The sequence below is a fragment of the Lepidochelys kempii genome, chromosome 23 (genome assembly GCF_965140285.1).
Source record: "Lepidochelys kempii isolate rLepKem1 chromosome 23, rLepKem1.hap1, whole genome shotgun sequence".
Lineage (NCBI taxonomy): Eukaryota > Metazoa > Chordata > Testudines > Cheloniidae > Lepidochelys > Lepidochelys kempii.
The window spans coordinates 1,980,873-1,999,888 of NC_136402.1; the positions used below are offsets into that span (position 1 = coordinate 1,980,873).

At 63.2% G+C, this 19,016-nt stretch overlaps 2 protein-coding genes across 2 annotated transcripts; one reads left to right on the forward strand and one right to left on the reverse strand.

The window, feature by feature from the left end:
- The first annotated feature begins 222 nt into the window (after nucleotides 1-222).
- Nucleotides 223-2,347, forward strand: LOC140902296 (uncharacterized). The gene is made up of 3 exons (XM_073322224.2): nucleotides 223-718; nucleotides 1,205-1,467; nucleotides 1,824-2,347. Exons 1-3 carry the CDS (start codon nucleotides 556-558, stop codon nucleotides 2,019-2,021), a joined length of 624 nt encoding a protein of 207 aa, XP_073178325.2. The 5' UTR covers nucleotides 223-555; the 3' UTR covers nucleotides 2,022-2,347.
- Nucleotides 2,348-3,221: 874 nt separating this feature from the next.
- Nucleotides 3,222-11,710, reverse strand: PRSS16 (serine protease 16). The gene is given in 13 exon segments (XM_073322216.2): nucleotides 3,222-3,647; nucleotides 4,217-4,362; nucleotides 4,476-4,655; nucleotides 5,050-5,191; nucleotides 5,721-5,750; nucleotides 5,752-5,994; nucleotides 6,563-6,610; nucleotides 7,082-7,159; nucleotides 7,735-7,858; nucleotides 8,259-8,388; nucleotides 8,872-8,971; nucleotides 9,208-9,386; nucleotides 11,258-11,710. Coding segments are annotated over 13 exon segments (1,527 nt in total). The 5' UTR covers nucleotides 11,322-11,710; the 3' UTR covers nucleotides 3,222-3,584.
- Between the last annotated feature and the right edge of the window lie 7,306 nt (nucleotides 11,711-19,016).

A 19,016-nucleotide genomic window follows, 5' to 3' on the forward strand; every position in this document is an offset into this window, starting at 1 on the left:
GGAACAGACCCGCTGCCCTGCTCTCAAACAGGGAGAGCCCCCCCCGCAGCTGAGCCCTCCCCCTCACAGGGGGGCAGGGAGGGTGCATAGGGCGCCGTGGGCGACGCTCAGCACCGCACCAGGCAACCCTGCCTCTGTTTCCCCCCCGGGGCCCAGCATGGGCCCCCGCGGCCGGACTCCAGCTCCCCAGCCGGTGCCGTGCGCGGGCAGGGGCCTGCGTGGCGCTCCTCTGAGCCGGGGGGGGGCGGCCCAGCCGTCCCCTGCCTGAACCCCAGCAAAGCCGGGCTCAGCAGCCCCCCCCTGCGCTCTCTGAGACGCGCACGGTGCAGGTTGAGTGCCCCCTTCGTACAGGCCGGGGGTCCCAGGAGCGGGCAATGGGGTTTCCTGCCCAGGGCGTGCGGCCTTCCCCCTGGGAATTTCCGCTCGGGTGATTGAGGGAGTCGCTGGAAGGGGCAAGCCGGGCGGCCGCGTGCCAAAGGGCGTGGGGACGGGCTGCTTCGGCTGCGAACTTTGAGCCCCCCAGCTCCGCTGCCCGCTTGGGAGCCTGGCGCGTTTATGAGCCGTTGCCAGTCAGCGCCCAGAGCCGCTCCCTGCACTGCAGGCCCAGGCTGGGCTCAGCAGCTCCGTGGGACAGGAGGGGAAGGGAATCGGCGCTTCAGCTTTCCGGCTGGCTCGGGGGAGCGGGAGCACCGCTCGGTAGCGCCCTCCCGCTCGCTCGGTAAGGGGGGGGTCCCTTCAACTGCCCCGTCGGTGCTGGGGAACGGTGCTCGGTCGCCGGCTTGTCCTTCCGTCCCCTCCTCCCTCTCCCGGGGGGAGTTCTCCGGCCCTTCCCACCATCGGTGTCGCAAGAGCCTTCTCCTTTGCGATCCCCTACCAAACGCAACAGGCGCCTGGTTTCTCCCTCTCGCCCTGGCCACGCTCCCCCCATTCTCAGGATCTCCCTCCCTCTCTTATCTCCAGCTCCCGGCAGCATCCCCAGGGCTCATGTGAGAGACGTGCTGCGAGGAAAGACGTGTGTCCACCAACCTCAATTCTCCTCGGCCAGAAGGAGGGGGTGGTCAGGCAGGATTAAAGGAGAAAAACTGGGGGGCGGAGGGGGGGGGAACGTCTGGGAGGGGGGAGCAACCCTCTGCGCGAAAGGCCAGGGGTGCCAGCCATCGTCCACATCTGCAATAGGACCCTTTGGCGTATGACCCTGTTTCAGGGAGACACCACCAGAGGTTTCCCGGACACCCCAGGCCAGCCCCAGGCACCCCGATGGCCGAATGCCACTGGATGGAGGAAGAGGGGTCCCTTTTCAAGGGGCTGCCCCAGCTGCCCAAAGTGCTCCGCGCCCCCCCCACGCATGGCCCTCCGGCAGCAGGGGAGCACCAGGAGGCCCTAGGAGTGCAGGGGACAAGCAGCCAAAGGGACAGCGCTCCGGGCTCCAGCCTCCAGGCCAGGATCTCTTGGGTGCGGAAGGAGCTGGTGAGTTCGGCCTGGTTTTTCAGAAGGGGTTCGGTGCTGGCGGGCGGGCCCTGGTGTCGGGGCTCCGCAGGGGTAACTGGCTGCAGTAGGAGAAGATAACGGCCTTTCACTGCTAGCGACTGGCTCGACAGGAGCAGCTGCGATTCCTGGTCGCGGAGGGGAGCAACCTCTCCTGATTACAGACCCTTCCTTTCCCTTCAACGCCAGCAGCCCGTTTAGGACAGGAAGTGACGGAGAGTCCCGTCGGAGAGCAGTCAGTTCCAGGCTGGCCTGGGCCAGGGTTCATGGGTAACTCTCACCGCCCCTTGAAAGCCACCAGTCGTAACTCACTCCCTCTCCTCCCATCCCTGTCCCAGCTCAGCCTGCAGCTGACCGACCTGGCGCTTCTCCGGCAACTGGACCCCATCGCCCAGGAGATCCAGGACCTGCGGGAGCTGCAGCTGCAGCTGGAAGAGCTCTTTGCCGAAGGGGAGCTGCTGGGACCAGCCCCCTCCTCCCACTGGTATCTCTACCCCTTGACACTGAGCGGTGGGGTGGAGGGGAAGGCCTTATAAACCATGCACGTGAAAGAGCTGATTGGCTAGATGAACCATCGATCGCCTAGACGCAGGGGAGGGACTTCCCTTCTCCGCAAAGGGTTCTGGGTAGGGAAGCCCTTTATATAATCCCGGCTGGGCCCGCCGAGGGAGTGGGCATTGCCGGGATGGAGAGGACCTGTAGGGTGGAAGATCCTGGGCCTGTTATGAGCTATCTGGGCCACTTTGGATGGGGAAATGGACGGCTGTGAGGAGACGGCAAAGGAGCCTGTCGTGTTCTCTGGCTGGGGGTTTTGTTCCCTCCCCGCCATGTTAAAATAAAAGGAGTTGGTCCTCTGCTTTTCTTCTTGCCCCAGCTTCTCTGAACTGGGCCCCGCCGATCTGTTCGGAGAGTTTGGCGCCCGCGTTCTGCCCCACGGCAACTGAGAGGACGAGAGAGAATCGCAGGGCGTTTCTGCCGTCGTCTTCCTCACGAGCCAGGCGCAGCGAAGAGAAATCAGCGTGGGTCACGAGGCGTTGCCCTGCCGTGTAAAGGGGGCAGAGGAGAGAGAGATTTTTTTCTAGTGGGGAGGGGCATGCGCTCTCTCCCTACGTGGGAGGACACAGCCCTTTCCTCCTGGGGGGAAACCTGATTCTGGAGTGAGCTCTGGCCACCTGTTTCAGAAGGAGAACCCCTGGCCCCCAGCTCCGCCGTTGCACCACAGAGAGGTAGGTGCAGAGAGGGGCGTTGGGGGGTGGCACTGGGAGAGGATGTCTCCAGGAGAAACTGGGTGTGGTTCTCAGTCACGCCTGGGCCCCTCTGCACCCCTCTTGCAGCGTAGTGGGGCAGAAACACCCCGAGAATCCCCACAGGCCTGGGGCTCCCCCAGCTGGGGTGGAGTTGGGGTGACGATCCTGAACCCACCCTGCTCCCAGACCTGGCAGAGAGGGTGGACCTGCGGTGTGGCCGGGGCGCACTGGGCTGTAGCTCTTCTCTGGCCCACAGGGGGCAGAGTTCAAGTTAGAGCAGCCCCAAGGCTGCTGTAACTGACGCAGGGTCCAGAATATTGGGAGCACCTGCCCTGCGGGGTATCCCTAAGGGCTCTGCACAACCTGGTCCTGATCCTGGTGGTTGGAGCCTCGTCAGACAACACGATTTACACAATCAGACCCAGCAACAGGCTGATCCTGCTTCGTTCGCCTTGGTCTCTGGCGCAAAGGAGTCGACGGCTTCGTAGAAACATCTAAAAAACCCATCTTTCATTGGATAAAACAATTAAAGGATCCAAACCAACGCAGCAGGGGGACAAAGCTGTCCCCAGAAAATTCCCAGGGGTTTGGCTGGGCCAAGTGCAGCAGATTTCTCAGCACCCGCACTTCATCCCCTGGATCATGATTTGTTGTGTGTCGTGGCAGCAGCTGGGAGCCCCCATCATGAAGCCGTTATGCTAGGAGCTGTACGAATGCCAAGCAGAAAGCTGGCTCCTGCCCTGACGAGCTGGCAATCAAAGTAAATCCCTCCCAGAAGGAAGATTTTGCCGCATCCCTCTGCGGGTGAAGTCCACGCAGCGTCGGCGGGCGAATGGCTTCAGGCCCGGAGACTCAGGGGGCCGAAGGCTCCTTCCTTGCTGATCTCAACCAGTCGCCAACCTGGTAGTCGATCCGCTGCAGAAGTGGGGAGGGGGACACAGGGAGAGAGCTGGAGGGACCCCGCCAGGATATGGAGCTCCCACCCCACTGGGCCCCCCATGCTGCCCAGGGGCTTCAGGTGACATTCAGCCCAAAGCCTGGCCAGCACGTAAGCCCTTGCCCTGCACAGCGGGGGGCATTTCACCCAAAGGGCCTGATCCTCAGTCATGCTCAGGTGTGGGACCAGCCCCCTGAGAAACCCACCACCCCCAACGCAAGGACTGCCCCAGCTGGCATAACGGCCCTGTACCCACCCTGCTCCCAGCACCTGGCATAGGGGACAGATCGGGGGCATGGCCGGAGCACACTGGCTATGGTTGTTCCCTGCCTCCAGGGCCCATAGGAGGCAGATCGGGGGCATGGCCGGAGCCCACTGGCTATGGCTATTCCCTGCCCCCCGGGTCCTTCACAGGGTGGAGCGTGAGTTTGAGCAGCCCTGGGGCCGGGGTGGAGTCACTAGGAACTTAACAAGAGGTTCCCGGGTTCGAGTCTGGGTCGGTTCTGATTCTGTTCCCACTGGGCCAGGCTTCCCACCGGGCTCTTACCTCGCGGGCCAAGACGAGGGGCAGGGGGTCCGAGGGCTTGGAGGGGTTCATGTTGGCACAGTGGGAGGTCCCATTGATGAGGATGGCCCGCTCCGAGCGCGACTGGTTCTTCAGGACGCTCAGGGCATGCCAGGGGTCGATGTTGCCTGGGGACAGAGCGCTTAGCTCCGGCGTGGCACGGGGAGGCAATGCCAGGCCCAGCCCGCGGGTCCAATCTCACCGACCACCCCCTCCCCAGCTGCCTGCCCCACATCCATACCATTCACAAAGAGGATCCTGCTGGCCTTGGGGTGGTCGGCCCCGTAGTACTCGTTGGTGAAGGTCACTGCCTCCCCCACGCGCTCGGGCCCGATGCCGAACACCTGGGAGCAGAGGTCGAGCTGGGCCGACAGCGTCAGGAGACGGGAGAAGGGGCAGGTGGCGTCTTCGCAGGTCTGGTCTGGAGCAGGGCGGGACGGGGGGAGACGTCAGCACCGCGGTTCTTTGGGGTGCCCCCCCACCGAGACGGACGAAGAAACGGGGCGATCAGGGGGAGAGGGTGCCCCAGGGCTGGGGGGGGGGGGGAGATGGGGCAAATGGGAAGGGGATTCTCTGCCAGACCTCTGTGTCTTGACCTCCACAGCATGACACCCCCATTTCCAGTCACCCCGTCTTGGGGCAGGGACTGAGGGGGGCTTTAAGCCCCATTTGTTCTCCCCATATTCTGCCCTGGCCCCCTAGGGTGGGGGTAGAGGATGCATGGACAGTGCAGGGGTCTGGAGGTGGGGGTTTGCATGGGGGGCAGCGGCAGGGGCCGACCCCTCCCTCGCCCCCCCGCCACGCAGCCAGCTCACAGTATCCGAACTCGGTGCAGGTCTGGAAATACCACTGCCGTTCGCCCACGCCGCTGAGCGTCAGGTTGGCGCTGCGCAGCTCGGCCAGGGCGCGTTGGCGCGAGTTGTCCACGCAGGGCAGCGCCATGCGCTCCAGGAACCCCTGCCACGGGAGGAGACACACGGGAGGGTCAGCCAGGGCCACCCTCGGCCCCGGGAGGGGCCCGTCTGGCTCCGGCTCCAGCGGCTGGGGCACGTGGGACGGGGCCCCCCCTTTGTTGTTACCACAGATCGACAGAAGGGGCGCCCGCAGCACACTGGCGAGGGGGCAGGACCCCTCTGCTTGTAGCTGACAGGGGAGAAACTGAGCTGCCCCCTTCCTTTAGCCCCTCGGCATGGCTGTCCCATTCCCTCCACCATGGTGCATCATGGGAGATGTAGTTCCAATCCTTCATTCCCTATGGGTGAGGCTTCCCAGCTGGACTTCATCACCCATGATGCACTGCAGCCACCACCTCTCCGCCCCAAGGCCGCAGTGCATCATGGGAGATGTAGTCCAAGCAGGAAGCCCAGCCCACAGAGGAGAACAGGAGCTGGAGGCCACCTGAACTACGGCCCGTTCCCTGGCTCCTGTGTGCAGCGAGCGCGCTGGGTCTCAGCTGGGCTGGAGCCAGACCCCGCTGCGACCTTACGTTATTGACAGCGATGAGTCTCTGGTAGGGGGGACCCCAGGCCCATGGCGTTCATGATGCCGCAGAGCTTGGCCACGCTGCCACCCTGGAATCCCTCGTTGTTGTACTGCACGGCGCCCATGAAGATGTCGGCCAGGTTGCTGGCGAGCTCCCCGCAGTCGTCAGGCTCCGTCAGGGGCCCGCAGGAGCGGAAATCCTTCGCCAGCTCGGCCAGCCGCCCGGCCTGCAGCCTCTGGTCCACGGCGGAGAAGGCCTGGGCCACGGCCTCGCGACACTGCGGGGGGAAAGGAGAGGCACTCGCAGACCCAGGCGTTCTCGGCTGTGGGGATTTTGCCTGGTGGGTTAGGTGTGGGGGCTGGGAGCCAGGACGCCTGGGTTCTATCCCCAGGTCTGGGAGGGGAGTGGGGTCTAGTGGTTAGAGCAGGGGGCTGGGAGCCCGGACTCCTGGGTTCTCTCCCTGGCTCTGGAAGGGGAGTGGGGGTTGGGAGTGGGGGGGGGGGGAGCTAGGAGTCAGGACTCCTGGGTTCTCTCCCTGGCTGTGGGAGGGTACAGGGCCTAATTCTCCTCTCATTGACACTGGTGCCAGTCAGGAGCAGCTCCTCGCATGCCAACGGAAGGACACTGGTGTGAGTGGGCACAGAACGGGGCCAAGGGGAGCCAGCTGTCAGAGCTGGGGGGCGGAGAGCCCTAGACATCAGAGGTGGGCCCCGCATGCCCAGATCTCTCTGAAGCCCGGCTCGAAGCATCCCATGCAATGCCGTGGTGGGGAGGGGACGGGACACACAAATCTCTGGGATTTCCCCCCGCGGGACCCCGGAACCCGCCCCAAGCCATTCACCCACCTGAGCAGAGCCCCCCACCACCGGGTCCGACAGACTCGCCGCCACCACCTGGAGGAAAGACAGAAGCGCCGCGTAGGGTTAATGCAGCTGCCTGCTGCATGCTGGGAAGGCCCCGAAAGGGTTAACTAGGAGTTACCAGGTCCCTCCCCTTGCCCCCCCGTGCCGGGGCCCTTCTGCGGCCCCCCAGCTCCCTCTGGAAGAGACTTCCCTAGAGCGACGGGAGCCCGGGGGTGCCCCCTGCGGCCAGGGGCTAGTCCTGCAGCCCCCAGTCCCTTCCATGACGGCGCAGCTCAGGGCAGGATTCAGGGGGCAGCACAAGCTGGGGACCCCCAGAGACACCGCTCCCTGCTTCTGCTCCCCCATGCCCTTCCCTGCCCAGATCCAAAGTCGGGACCCCACAGCCGGGTACAGCTGTCTGGGGCGGGAGGGGCCAAAGGGAGAGCTGCTCCGAGGACATCCCCCTCCCCCAGGTGAAAAGGGGGGTCTGGGAGCCCCCCCCCATGGGCGCAGGCCGCTCACCTGGTTGTAGCCGGTGAAGTCCAGCTGGGCCCGCACCGGGGCGGAAGACGCAACAGCGGCAAAGACCAGGTGGGGGAACTAGGGGAGGAGAGAGAGAGAAACCGGCCCCACCATCTCACCATCTGCCTGGCGGGAAATCCATCCCCGCCCCCTCCCACGACCCCACAGGAGCAGGGGGGCACGGGTGGGGGCTGGGCTCCCCGGGGTGAGGGGGTTCTGGGGTGGACCCCAGGACTGGCTCAGTCGCCCCCACTGAGTCCTCCCCGCTCAAACCAACTAGACCCCACATCCCTGCCACAGCTGGGAATAGAACCCAGGAGTCCGGATTCCCAGCCCCCACCCCTTTTCCTCCCCCCAGGTCTACCCCACTAGATCCCTTCCCGTCCCCTCCCCGAGCTGGGAATAGAACCCAGGAGTCCTGGCTCCCAGCCCCCTGCTCTGGCCGCTAGACCGCAGGCTAGCCCCGTCTGGCTCTGTGTCCCCCTTGAGTGGCTGGATCGTGTGTCGACTCTCATGGGCCAGCCCCCAGCTATACGCCTGCGAAGTGGCACTGGTCAGATCGCGAGGTCATGGGTTCGATGCTGGTGAGGGTGGGGGGCTCCCAGCAGAGCCCCACACACCGACAGCCCCCCCGGCGTCCCCCAGGCCGGTACCTTGACCCTGAACCAGGCGGCGAGGTTGCCAGGGTAGGAGCCTCCGAAGCAGATCCAGGTGTTGTTCCGTGTCAGGTTATACTTCTGAGTGACGAAGAGGTGGAAGGCGGCCAGGTCAGCCAGGCTGCGACGGGACCGAGGGGGAGGTACCGAGAGAAAACCCACACTGGTGAGCTGAGCGCAGAGCTGGAACGCCGGGGTACCCCCACCCCCTGTGACTCGCTGTCAGACCCCAGGGAGGGAGTCAGTGTAATCATCCCCATTTCACAGAGGGGAAACTGAGGCACTGAGTGGGGACGTGACTTGCCTGAGGTCACAGAGCAAGCCATTGGCAGAGCCAGGATAGAACCCAGGCGTCCTGGCTCCCAGCCCCCAACCCCCTCACTCTAACCCACTAGGCCCCACTCCCCTCCCAGAGCTGGGGATAGAATCCAGGCATCCTGGCTTCCCCCCACCCCCCACGCTTGGGCACCCTCCGACACTGAGCGCAGCGTGTCCTGGCCCCGCCCCGCCCGGGGACTCACGCCTGCTGGCTGGACAGGAACCGGAGGCTGGCTTCCCACAGGCCGTCGGGGTTGATGCTGGCGCCGTAGAAGCGGTGCTCCAGGGCCACGGCCAGCGCCCCGTATTTCCGAGCCATCTCCATGTGGTGCCCTGGCCCCAACACCGGGGTTAGGGGTCGGGAGCCTGGCAGATGATGAGCCGCCCCCCCCCCCCCCGGTCACCCCATTGTGGGCACCTCTCCTAGGTCGTTCCCCACCCTCCTGGGGCAGCCAGTCCCTGCCCTGGGGCCGGATGGGAGCCAGAGCCCACTAGAGGGGACAGGCCCCTGCCCCATTCCCTGCCCCCCTGAGCCAGCCAGTCCCTGCTCTGGGGCCGGATGGGAGCCAGAGCCCCCTAGACGGGACAGGCCCCTGCCCCATTCCCCGACCCCCTGAGCCAGCCAGTCCCTGCCCTGGGGCCAGATGGGAGCCAGAGCCCTAGACAGGACAGGCCCCTGCCCCATTCCCCGACCCCCTGAGCCAGCCAGTCCCTGCCCTGGGGCTGGATGGGAGCCAGAGCCCCCTAGATGGGACAGGCCCCTGCCCCATTCCCTGCCCCCCTGAGCCAGCCAGTCCCCGCCCTGGCCCCGCTTACCCGACAGCACCGCGAACTGCGACAGGGAGCTCTCGCCCCCAATGTAGAGGAAGACGGGCCCGGCTGGGCGGTGCCAGAACTCCTCATTGATCCAGAACCTCTGTGGGGGGAGAAGAGGGGCCGGTGGGTGCGACGCGGCGGGGGCCCGGGGCAGCTCGGGGGCTCTGGGAGCCCCAGCGGGCAGGGGGCCCGGCAGCCGCCCAGGGCAGGTGCCTGGGTTTCACGTGGGCGTACGTGCCCCTGTGCCCCTCCGGCCGGCGGCCCCGCCCCGGCAAGGCTGGGGGGATCCGTGCGGGTCACCGCGCCAGGCCGGTGACAGCGGCCGGCCTGTCTCACCTGGTTAAAGACCCGCCCCTCCTGTCGATCGAAGTGGTCGAGGGGCTGGCGCAGGGCGCCCTCGCTGGGGGCACGCCAGGGCGCCGGGGCCAGCAGCCGCCTCCGGGAGAAGGTGTCCTGCATGGCCTGCACCTCGCGCGCCCACAGCACCCGCTGCCTCAGCAGCCAGAAGTTGCGCCCTGGGGAGGCAAAGGGAGGCAGGGGTGGGGGGGCCAGTTCTGACCCGGCCCCCGCACCCCGAGTGGACCCAGCACCGCTCCCCGGCTGGCAGGGAGTCGGGGCGAGACGAGTTCGCTGGGCCTCAGGCCCCGGGGGTCAAAGGAGCAAACTCGACCAGCCCTGAATGGGTCCGGGGCACTGAGCTGCCCCCTAGAACGGGGTCTATGCAGGGCAGGGGGGAGGCGCACTGCAGGGGGGGGTCCAGATGTGTGTTTTGGGGGAGGGGGGATCTTTGCCCAGCCCCTTTCCTTGGGCACAGGCGAAGGGATCTAGTCTCCAGGGGTCTCCGTCCGTCTGTCTGTCAGGCTAAAATTGCATTTGAAGAAGTAAAAAGAACAGGAGGACTTATGGCACCTTCGAGACTAACAAATGTATCCGAGCATAAGGTGCCATAAGTCCTCCTGTTCCTTTTGCGGATACAGACGAACCCGGCTGCTCCTCTGAAACCTGTCATTTGAAGAAGTGAAACCATTTCGCTCAGCAGAAGTGGGGGAGGGCAGGTCACGCCCGGGGCTGCTTCCTGGGGGTCACATGCAGCCCGGGGAGAAGCCTGCCCCCACCACTGCTTCCAAGAAGCCAGGCTCAGCAGAATGTGGGAGGTGAAAGCGTCCCACAGCACGCTGGCTACAGACCCCCCTCTCCTTCAGAGCTGGAAACCGGACCCAGGAGTCCTGGCTCCCAGCCTCCCCCGGCTCTAAACACAAGGCCCCACGCCCCTCCCAGAGCCGGGGATAGAACCCAGGAGTCCTGGCTCCCAGCCTCCCCCGGCTCTAAACACAAGGCCCCACGCCCCTCCCAGAGCCGGGGATAGAACCCAGGAGTCCTGGCTCCCAGCCTCCCCCGGCTCTAAACACAAGGCCCCACGCCTCTCCCAGAGCCGGGGATAGAACCCAGGAGTCCTGGCTCCCAGCCTCTCCCGGCTCTAAACACAAGGCCCCCCCCCCCCACCCCCGCTCCCTAGCAGGAACACGTGTGCAGGTTGTGATCCCAGCAGGGAGGGACAGGCCCAAACGGGAATCCAGGGTTTCCAAAATCTTGCCTCCAGGCTGCTAAACAATCAAGATCTGACCTGCCCCTCCCCGCACCACTTCACCTCAATTGGGTGTGAACGCCAGAGCCAAACTAATGGGACCATTAAACAGCTGATCTCATCAGGGTCTGCTTGGCCTCATTGTGAGTCCCCCCCAAACTGTGCCCCCCTCCCCCTTCGCAGAGACGCATTTCTCCCCGAAGGATCCCAAGGCACTTTACAGATCATGCATGCACTCACTTCACTTAGCTCAGCACCAAAATGCAGCCACCTCTGGGGTGAGGCCCAGCGGCTGTTAACATGGGGATCACGCTTGCTCAGCAGGGAGATCAGCCCCCTCGGAGATGGAACATGGCCCCCCGTTTAAACAGGGACCCCTCACTCGGCACAGACATGCAGCTGCTCCTGGGGGGCCGGGATGCAGCAGCTGCTTAGACAGGGATCCCCCAGTGCTGGGATGCAGCCACCTCTGGGGTGGGGCGAGGGGGTTGTTTATACAGGGACCCCTTGCCTGGTGCGGAGGTGCACCTCTGGGCTGGGGTACAGGGGGGCTGTTAAACAGGAACCCCACAGGATGAGTTTAGGGAGGCAGAACATTACCCTAAGCAGGCCACTGACGTGACATCCCCCCTGCGTGCCGAAGCACCCCTGACCCGGCTTTCCCATCCCACCCGGCAGACCATAAACACTACCACTGGGGGCCGGGGCCAGCTCTCCCTGCAGTGTCTGTACAGCACCTAGCACCATGGTGCCTGACAGCTCACAGGGGGCTACGTCCATCCAGATCATTAACCGCCTTACCTGCCTCGGCTTGGATCAGCAGTGATAGGAGCAAACCCAGGGCCCAGGGAACCGGCCGCCCCATCTTCGGCCCAGCTCTCAGACGGCTTCCTGGTTGCCTGAAAACTTCCTGCAGGAGGCCGGGGGCCCGCACACAGAGCTGGCCTAGAGACTGGCTTGCTAATTCCTTCCCCAACTAGCCCGACAGCATCTTAACTCCCTCCTTCCCCTGGCCCCTCACATGATCCACTGCCCTTGCCCCCGGCCTGGCCCTCTTTGGACCAATTGCAGCTGCAGCCATTCAGGGGGTGGGGCCGGGGAAGGGGGTGTGAACTTTCACTTTGCTGTCTGAGATGATCGAAAAGCAGCACCCGCCCCCCTCTGGTGTAAGGGCTGGCCCTTCTGTATCTGAGAGCCCCAAGATACCCGTCCAACCTCTGGGCAGGGGCTGCCCCAATCCAGCCCCCTGCCCGAGGCATGAGACCCCTCCCCTTCACGAAACAGGGCAGAGAACCCAGGAGTCCTGTCTCCCGTTCCCCCAGCCCCGATGTAACCACCAGACCCTACTCCCTGCCCTGAGCTGGGCATAAAAGCCAGGAGTTTCTTCAGATTTAGCCCAGGCCCAGGATTTCAATGGATTTTACTGACATGGGAAGTTTGTGGAATCTGCTTTTTCCCCGTCGTACAGGACATTCAGGACAAAGCACCCAGAGGCTAAATTGCGTCACGCACCCGCTTCTAACGGAGCTTGGCTCATACACTTAGTCATGGGTTGGGTACGAATTCCCAGAAAGCGCACGCTCTTGGGGCCGATGGGCTGCGTTTCTCATCCAAAGAGGCTGAATGGAAGTTGTAACCTCCAGGCAGAAATCAACCCTTAGCCCCTGGAGCAGTGACTGGGGATTTCAGAGTAAGCCACACAATTAGATACATCATTAAGCATCTTGAAATATTCACACCACTCAGTCACTTGCTCTGAGTCATTAATAGCTCCCCTTCGTGATCAGCACACACAGCCTGTGCATGAGATTTTAATGAGTTTTACCCACACAGGAAGCTCGAGCAACGCGTATTAGTCCGCCCCGTAGATCCTTCCGCCCAAGGCAAGACGGGCAGGGAGGCTACATTTTGTAAGGGGCCCCATTTCAAATGACTCTGTCGTAACCTGCAAACTGCTGACCCGATTTCTTTGTGAATTCTCCAAATAATCCAGCCGGCAGCCAAAGAGGAACTGCTGGATGCTCCGCCGGGGGGTGGGTCGGGGGTTCACTGAGCTTTCCACACACACCACAGAGGGCAAATCCCTCCTGGAAGTGCCAATGGCTGGAAATTAAAGCTGGATAATATTTCACTTAGGACCAAGGCTCAGGGTTTCACCGGGGCGGGGTGATTACCATCGGAACAATTTACCATGGCATTTTCCATCTGGCCATGTCTTCAGACGCTTTCGTCTGACCGACACAAGGTCTGGGACCCGGCTCAGAGGTGATGGTGAAATTCTCTGGTCTGGATAGGAGGTCAAACAAGAGGATCTCAGGGACCCTTCTGCCCTTAAATATATTAAAATGCAAAAACCAAACTGGAGGCTGGCACCTCCTTGATATTTTCACTGCTCAGTCAACCCTAGCACCAAGTTTTACACAAACCCAGGGAGACCCGGAGCCGCTGGGACGGGCGCGGGGTCTCCGTAACCTCAAATACCTGCCTGAATGTCCAGATTTCACAGGAGCGGTTCGGCAGCTTTTGGGTCCACAGGCCTCATTGACAGAGCCAGGCCTCGGGAAGCAGCACGGGCAGCCAGCCCCGGAGACCTTCTCCATGCCCGCCCGGGGTGTCCCTGGTGCCAGGTTTATCCAGCTGTTTGCTGGGTTGCGTCAATTTCACGTCGGTTTCTAGTCAGTGTCACTGCAAGAGCCATTGTTATGGTGGGGACTGGACTGGGGAGGGCCCCCTGCAAACCCAACCTTTGCTTAAAATTGCCTCCTTTGGAATTGCTTATAAGTGTGGCTTTTTAGGAACACCCCCTCCCCCGACGTTTTGGGGTCAAATGTCACCTTGACAGTTTCCCTTTGAAACAGCAGCTGTTTTCCAGCCCAGAGGGGGCTGCATTTCGTTGGTGGGTGACGTGTCCACGGAGGCTGAGAAACTTTCCACTGAATGCATCCGATGCAGTGAGCTGTAGCTCACGAAAGCTCATGCTCAAATAAATTGGTTAGTCTCTAAAGTGCCACAAGTACTCCTTTTCTTTTTGCAAATACAGACTAACACGCCTGTTACTCTGAAACCTGAGAAACTTCCTGGCGTCCTTTAAACACGCGCTGGGTTTGATTTTAAAGGCACTCCAGGGGGAAGCGGAGCTGGGAGCGCCGGCCAGTAGATGTCACCAGATCTCTTCGGGACAGCCACCCAACTATGGGGCGAGAGGGAGTGAGTGTGTGTCCAGAACCGGACCTGGTGCTTTTCCTCGCTGGGTCAAAGGGCTGATCCCGCCCAGATCGGCAAAAAAAACCCAAAACCCAGCTCCGAGCCGACGGCCTCTCTGTGAAACGAGTTTGCTTGGCCTCAGGCCACGGCCAGGCAACAGTGGCAATTCTCCGTCCATGCACTTAAGCCGTCTCTCTCAGAGCAGGGAGGAGGGAAGAATTCTTCTGTTGCCCTGGTTGTGTCCACAGCAGGGATTAGGTCGATTTAATTTTTAAGTGTCTCCAAATTCCCCCCCCACCGGTACTCCTAGGAGACCCTACAATAACAAACCTACATACAACCCCCTGCACCGGCTTGGTCTAGCGGCTGGTCTCAGGCCTGCACTGGGTTATGGGGACTGGGACTGGAGCTCGGCCGGTCGGGATCCCTTTGCCGGGGGGACGAACACGGTGCATTTACACTCTCGTTGCACACTTTTGGGCTTCGCTTTGCAGCAAAGCATTGTGGGTGACATACACCTTCGCCTCTGCTCAGCAAGGATCCGAGGGCTGCTCCTGCACAAAGCATGCTGGGTAACAGGATGTGCGTCGGGATTTTTGCTTTACCGCCTCTTCGCTTCAGGCAGGCAGCTGGGCGGCTGCTCAGAAGCAGCTCAGCCTCAGATGGGCCAAGGGCCGCAAGGCGACGCTTCCAGAGGGAGAGCCCGGATTGTGCCTGTCTGTCCCTCCGTCTCTTCCGAAACAGAGCCGGGGCCGAACCGCACGCACAAGGGAGGCCTGTCTCTTTAAGAGATTTAAAGGGGCAGCGCACAGACGACCCAGGTGGACTCGCCAAATGCCCAGGGGCCCGTTCATCCAAACTCGGACGCCGGCCCCGGATCAGAGCTGCCCCAAGTGGGGCCAGCTCCAGGGGTCCCCAGCTCGGCCTCGAGGTCCCAGCTGAGAGTGACCCCCAGCCACCTGCCAGCCCAGCCCTGGTCCCCGCCCCCCCAGTTCTGCCAATGCCCCTCACTCCCGACCCGCAGCCCCCTGCTACCCCGCATAGCGCAGGCTCGGCAGGGGGGACCCCTTTGTTTCCAGGCCTGGCAACCCATGGCTCACTCACCCGCCTTATCCCCTTCATTAGAAATTTTAAACCAAGCTTAACCTTCTTTCCCTCATCCCCCCCCCCCCCGCCCATTAACCAAGCGCCGTTCCTTGGTTCACCTTTGCAAGGTCTCCAGCTCGGGTGTCGTCTCCTCCCATCTGTGCCCGGGGATCAGGGCAGATTAGAGTCCAATCTGTCCGTCTAGTTCACTGCTTTAAAACCTGCTGACAGGTTCAGAGATTAAATTTACCAAACTCCCCCCCCCGTGTGCTCCTTCCCTCCCCACCCCCGGCTTCCGCCCGCCCGGGGTCGCGGGATGAACCTGCGTGGGACCTGGTGGGGGAGGGGACGTGACTTCTTTTGGGTCACCCTGGGGTCCCTGTTGCTTTAAGGAACCCATGCCACTGCAGGGAGTGCGGGGCCCTGGCAGGGAGGGGACCGGGGGGGGGGGCTGTGTATGTGTCTGTCTGTCCATCCCCGGGGTGTGTGTGTGTATCCTCATTCCAAGGCAGCTCCAACACACATCACCGTTTGGCTGTGCCTCAGTTTCCCTTTCTTAGCACAGTTCAGGCTGTGCCTCGGTTTCCCTGCTCCCAGCAGAGTTCTGGCTCCCGGTGTCCCCTAGCTCCACCAGGCATCTCTGCTCCCAGCAGGATTTACTTTTTGGCTACAGACTCCCTCAGCACTGACTCAGTTTCCCCAGTCAGGGCAGACAGCGCGCTCGCCCCCTTGGCCACTGAGTTTGGCCTTAGTGGGTTTGCACGTGAGCCCTCTGGGTTCAACCCTGTGACTTCAAGGGACGTAACTTCACACCCACACACACACACCCGCCCCTGGGTACCTGACCCTCGCTCCCCACCCCCAGCAACCGCTCCCCCACTTCAACGCAGCTCAGCTTGTCCAGCCCCCAGCCTCACTGAGGGGAGCTATCGGTGCCGACGGTGCTGGGCATTTCTGGGCCATGGAACTGGGCTGAGACCTGTCAAACTCGCTTCACGCAGGGGAATGAAAGACGGGAGTTAATAGCAGTCACAGGGGGGTGCCCGCCTGACGTCTGCCAGGCCTGGCTGCGTGGGGCCCAGCCTGCCCCTGGAGTGTCCGTACGGCCCAGGGGCAATTCACACAACTCACAATTCACGGATTCATGGACCAGCTACCCCAGCGTAACCCAGCCCCATCCATGGGAACAGCTGCCAAGCGGGCTCCCGCTCTGAGCTCCGGTGACATGCGTTGGCTTGGCCCCCACGATCCCACCTAGACCCCAGAAATCCACCGGCTGTTATTCGCGGGCAGCAGGGGCGTATCCAGGGCCCCGACCCGGGATCAGGCCCAGCTTGTTCGAGGTGCTGTACGAATAACCCAAGCGCTGCCCCTGCTCCAAACCGCTGCGAGTCTAGAAACCCCCTGCCCGTCAGCCCCGATCTCGGCCGGGGTCTGGGCAGTGCCCGGTGCGACGGGGCCGAAGTCTCGGTCAGGGTCTGGGCAGCACCTGGCACAACGAGGCCCCGATCTCGGCTGGGGTCTGGGCAGCGCCCGGTGCGATGGGGCCCCAATCTGGGCTGGGGTCTGGGCAGCGTCCGGCACAATGGATCTGAATCTGCTTCCTGCTGGAGCCCATCATCCGTTAATTCCCTCCAAGCCCCGCTTGGGACTAGTGTGACATGCCCCGGATGCAGGTTTCCGAGGGATACCCCCCATGTGCAGGTCTCCTGGAGGTTGGGGGTGCAGCTGTCCCGGGGCTCACACCCCTCCGTGCAGCTCTCGGGGGTAGGGGGGGCTGAGCGGCTCCGGAGGAGGCAGGCCAGGGCAGCTGTGGTACGTCCGCGGGGGATTTGCCAGGTGTGACCCACATTGCCCCAGCGCCCCCAGGCCTGGCGTGGGTCACGTGGGCGCTGGCATCACCGGCTTAGAGCCGAGTGGATTTGCGATGTCGGTTGAGGGCGGATTTAGGGGTTAAAGGGAAATGGATTTTTTCAAAACACAACATTCATTACAGGGGCTGAATTAAAGATGCTCTGGGAGTGGAGCAGGGAGCTCGGGACGGGGGGGGGGGAAGTGAGGGGGCGACGCCACCCACCCACTCGCCCGGCCCCCTTCACACCCAGACAACTGCAATGCAGGGCCCCGGGCTGGCAGCTACTGGGGCCGGGGCTCCTGGCTTGGGGGAGGCCGTGTGCAATTTCTGCTCCTGCTACACCAGCACAGAAGTGGGGCTGGGAGCCAGGACTCCTGGGTTCTCTCCGCAGCTCTGGGAGGGGAGTGAGGTCTAGTGGGTAGAGCAGGGGCTGGGGGTCCGGACTCCTGAATGCTGGGAATGGCCAGCAGGGGATGGATCACTCGATAACTGCCCTGTTCTGTTCATTCCCTCTGAGGCACCTGGCCCTGGCTGCTGTGGGCAGACAGGACACTGGGCCGGACGGACCTTTGCTCTGACCCGGGCTGGCTGCTCTTCTGTTCTCCTGTTCTGGGTTAGAGCACAGGAGCCAGGGGCCCCTCGCCCAGCAATGAGACGCGGGCCCTCTGGGGTGCGGCGCGGGGGCTGTACATACAGGGACCCCTCGCCCAGCCCTGAGATGCAGCCATCTCTGGGGTGGGGCACCGCAGCTGATTAAGGACCCACAGCATTTGTGAGAGGGAGAGTTGGTGTTTTGCCCCACTCCCGAGGGGATAATTCACATCAATGCAGACAGCTGGATTTGTAAGGTCTTGTCCATGTTGACCCCCCCAGAAGCCAAAGGACCGAATCCCTCCACCACCATCCCGCCCTCAGGCAAGGAGCTCAGGCTCCTGTAACGTTAGCCGGCAATGCGCCTTTCTCCGTTGGGACCTACAGAGCCGCTGCCAAACATGGAATAATTTTTTTGCCAGCAGAGCCTGGAGGCCCAGACTGAGATCAGGGCCCCGTCGCGCCGGGCGCTGCCCAGACCCCAACCGAGATCAGGGCCCACTTCTGCCGGGTGCTGCCCAGACCCCGACAGAGATCAGGGCCCCGTCGCGCTGGGCGCTGCCCAGACCCCAACCAAGGTCAGGGCTCCGTCCCGCCGGGCGCTGCCCAGACCCCGACCGAGATCAGGGCCCCGTCCCACCGGGCGCTGCCCAGACCCCAACCAAGGTCAGGGCCCCGTCCCACCGGGCGCTGCCCAGACCCCAACCAAGGTCAGGGCCCCGTCCCGCCGGGCGCTGCCCAGACCCCAACCGAGATCAGGGCCCCGTCGCGCTGGGCGCTGCCCAGACCCCAACCGAGATCAGGGCTCCGTCCCGCCGGGCACTGCCCAGACCCCAACCGAGATCAGGGCCCCGTCCCACCGGGCGCTGCCCAGACCCCAACCAAGGTCAGGGCCCCGTCCCGCCGGGCACTGCCCAGACCCCGACCAAGATCAGGGCCCCGTCCCACCGGGCGCTGCCCAGACCCCAACCGAGATCAGGGCCCCATCGCGCCGGGCGCTGCCCAGACCCCGACCAAGGTCAGAGCCCTCTTCTGCCAGGTGCTGCCCAGACCCCAACCGAGATCAGGGCCCCGTCGCGCCGGGCGCTGCATGGACACTGAAGAAGACTGACCCTGCTCCAAATAGCTCACAGTTCTAATAGATGAAGAGAGGATCATTCTCCCCATATTATGGATGAGGAAACTGAGGCCCAGAGCTGGGCAATGACTTGCCCAAGGAGCCTGTTACAGAGCTGGGTATTTAACCCAGATCTCCTGAGACCCAGGGCAGCCGTAACCACAATCCTCTGGGAGCAGGACTCCTGGGTTCTATCCCAGGGATGGGGGTCTGGTGGTTAGAGCAGGGGGGCTGGTAGCCCGGACTCCTGGGTTCTGTCCCTGGCCTGGGAGGGGACTGGGGTCTGGTGCTTAGAGCAGGGGGGCTGGTAGCCCCCGGACTCCTGGGTTCTGTTCCTGGTTCCACCACTGACTCCCTGCAGACTCCAGTCGGGCTGGCCCAGCCGCTGCCTGCCGGGATCGGGTCACCTTTCCCGCCTTGGCCCCCGTGGGCCGGTCTCTCTTTAATTAAAGCCGGTTCCCCAGAGTGCCCTGCGCCCGGCCACCGGTGGCAGCTGTCAGCCAACATCGTGGAACCAATTTGTCATCTCTCCCGGGCTCCCTAATCCCCTCTAATTCAGTTACCCAGCCAGGGGGGGGGCAGCGGCCCTAAGCCGATTGGGACATTTGCTAAATGAGATCAGTAAAAATAACAAATTGTGTGTGTGTGCAGCAGGCCCGCGGGGCGCAGGGCCCTGCAGTGGGGAGCCGGAAGAGGGGGGCCGAGGC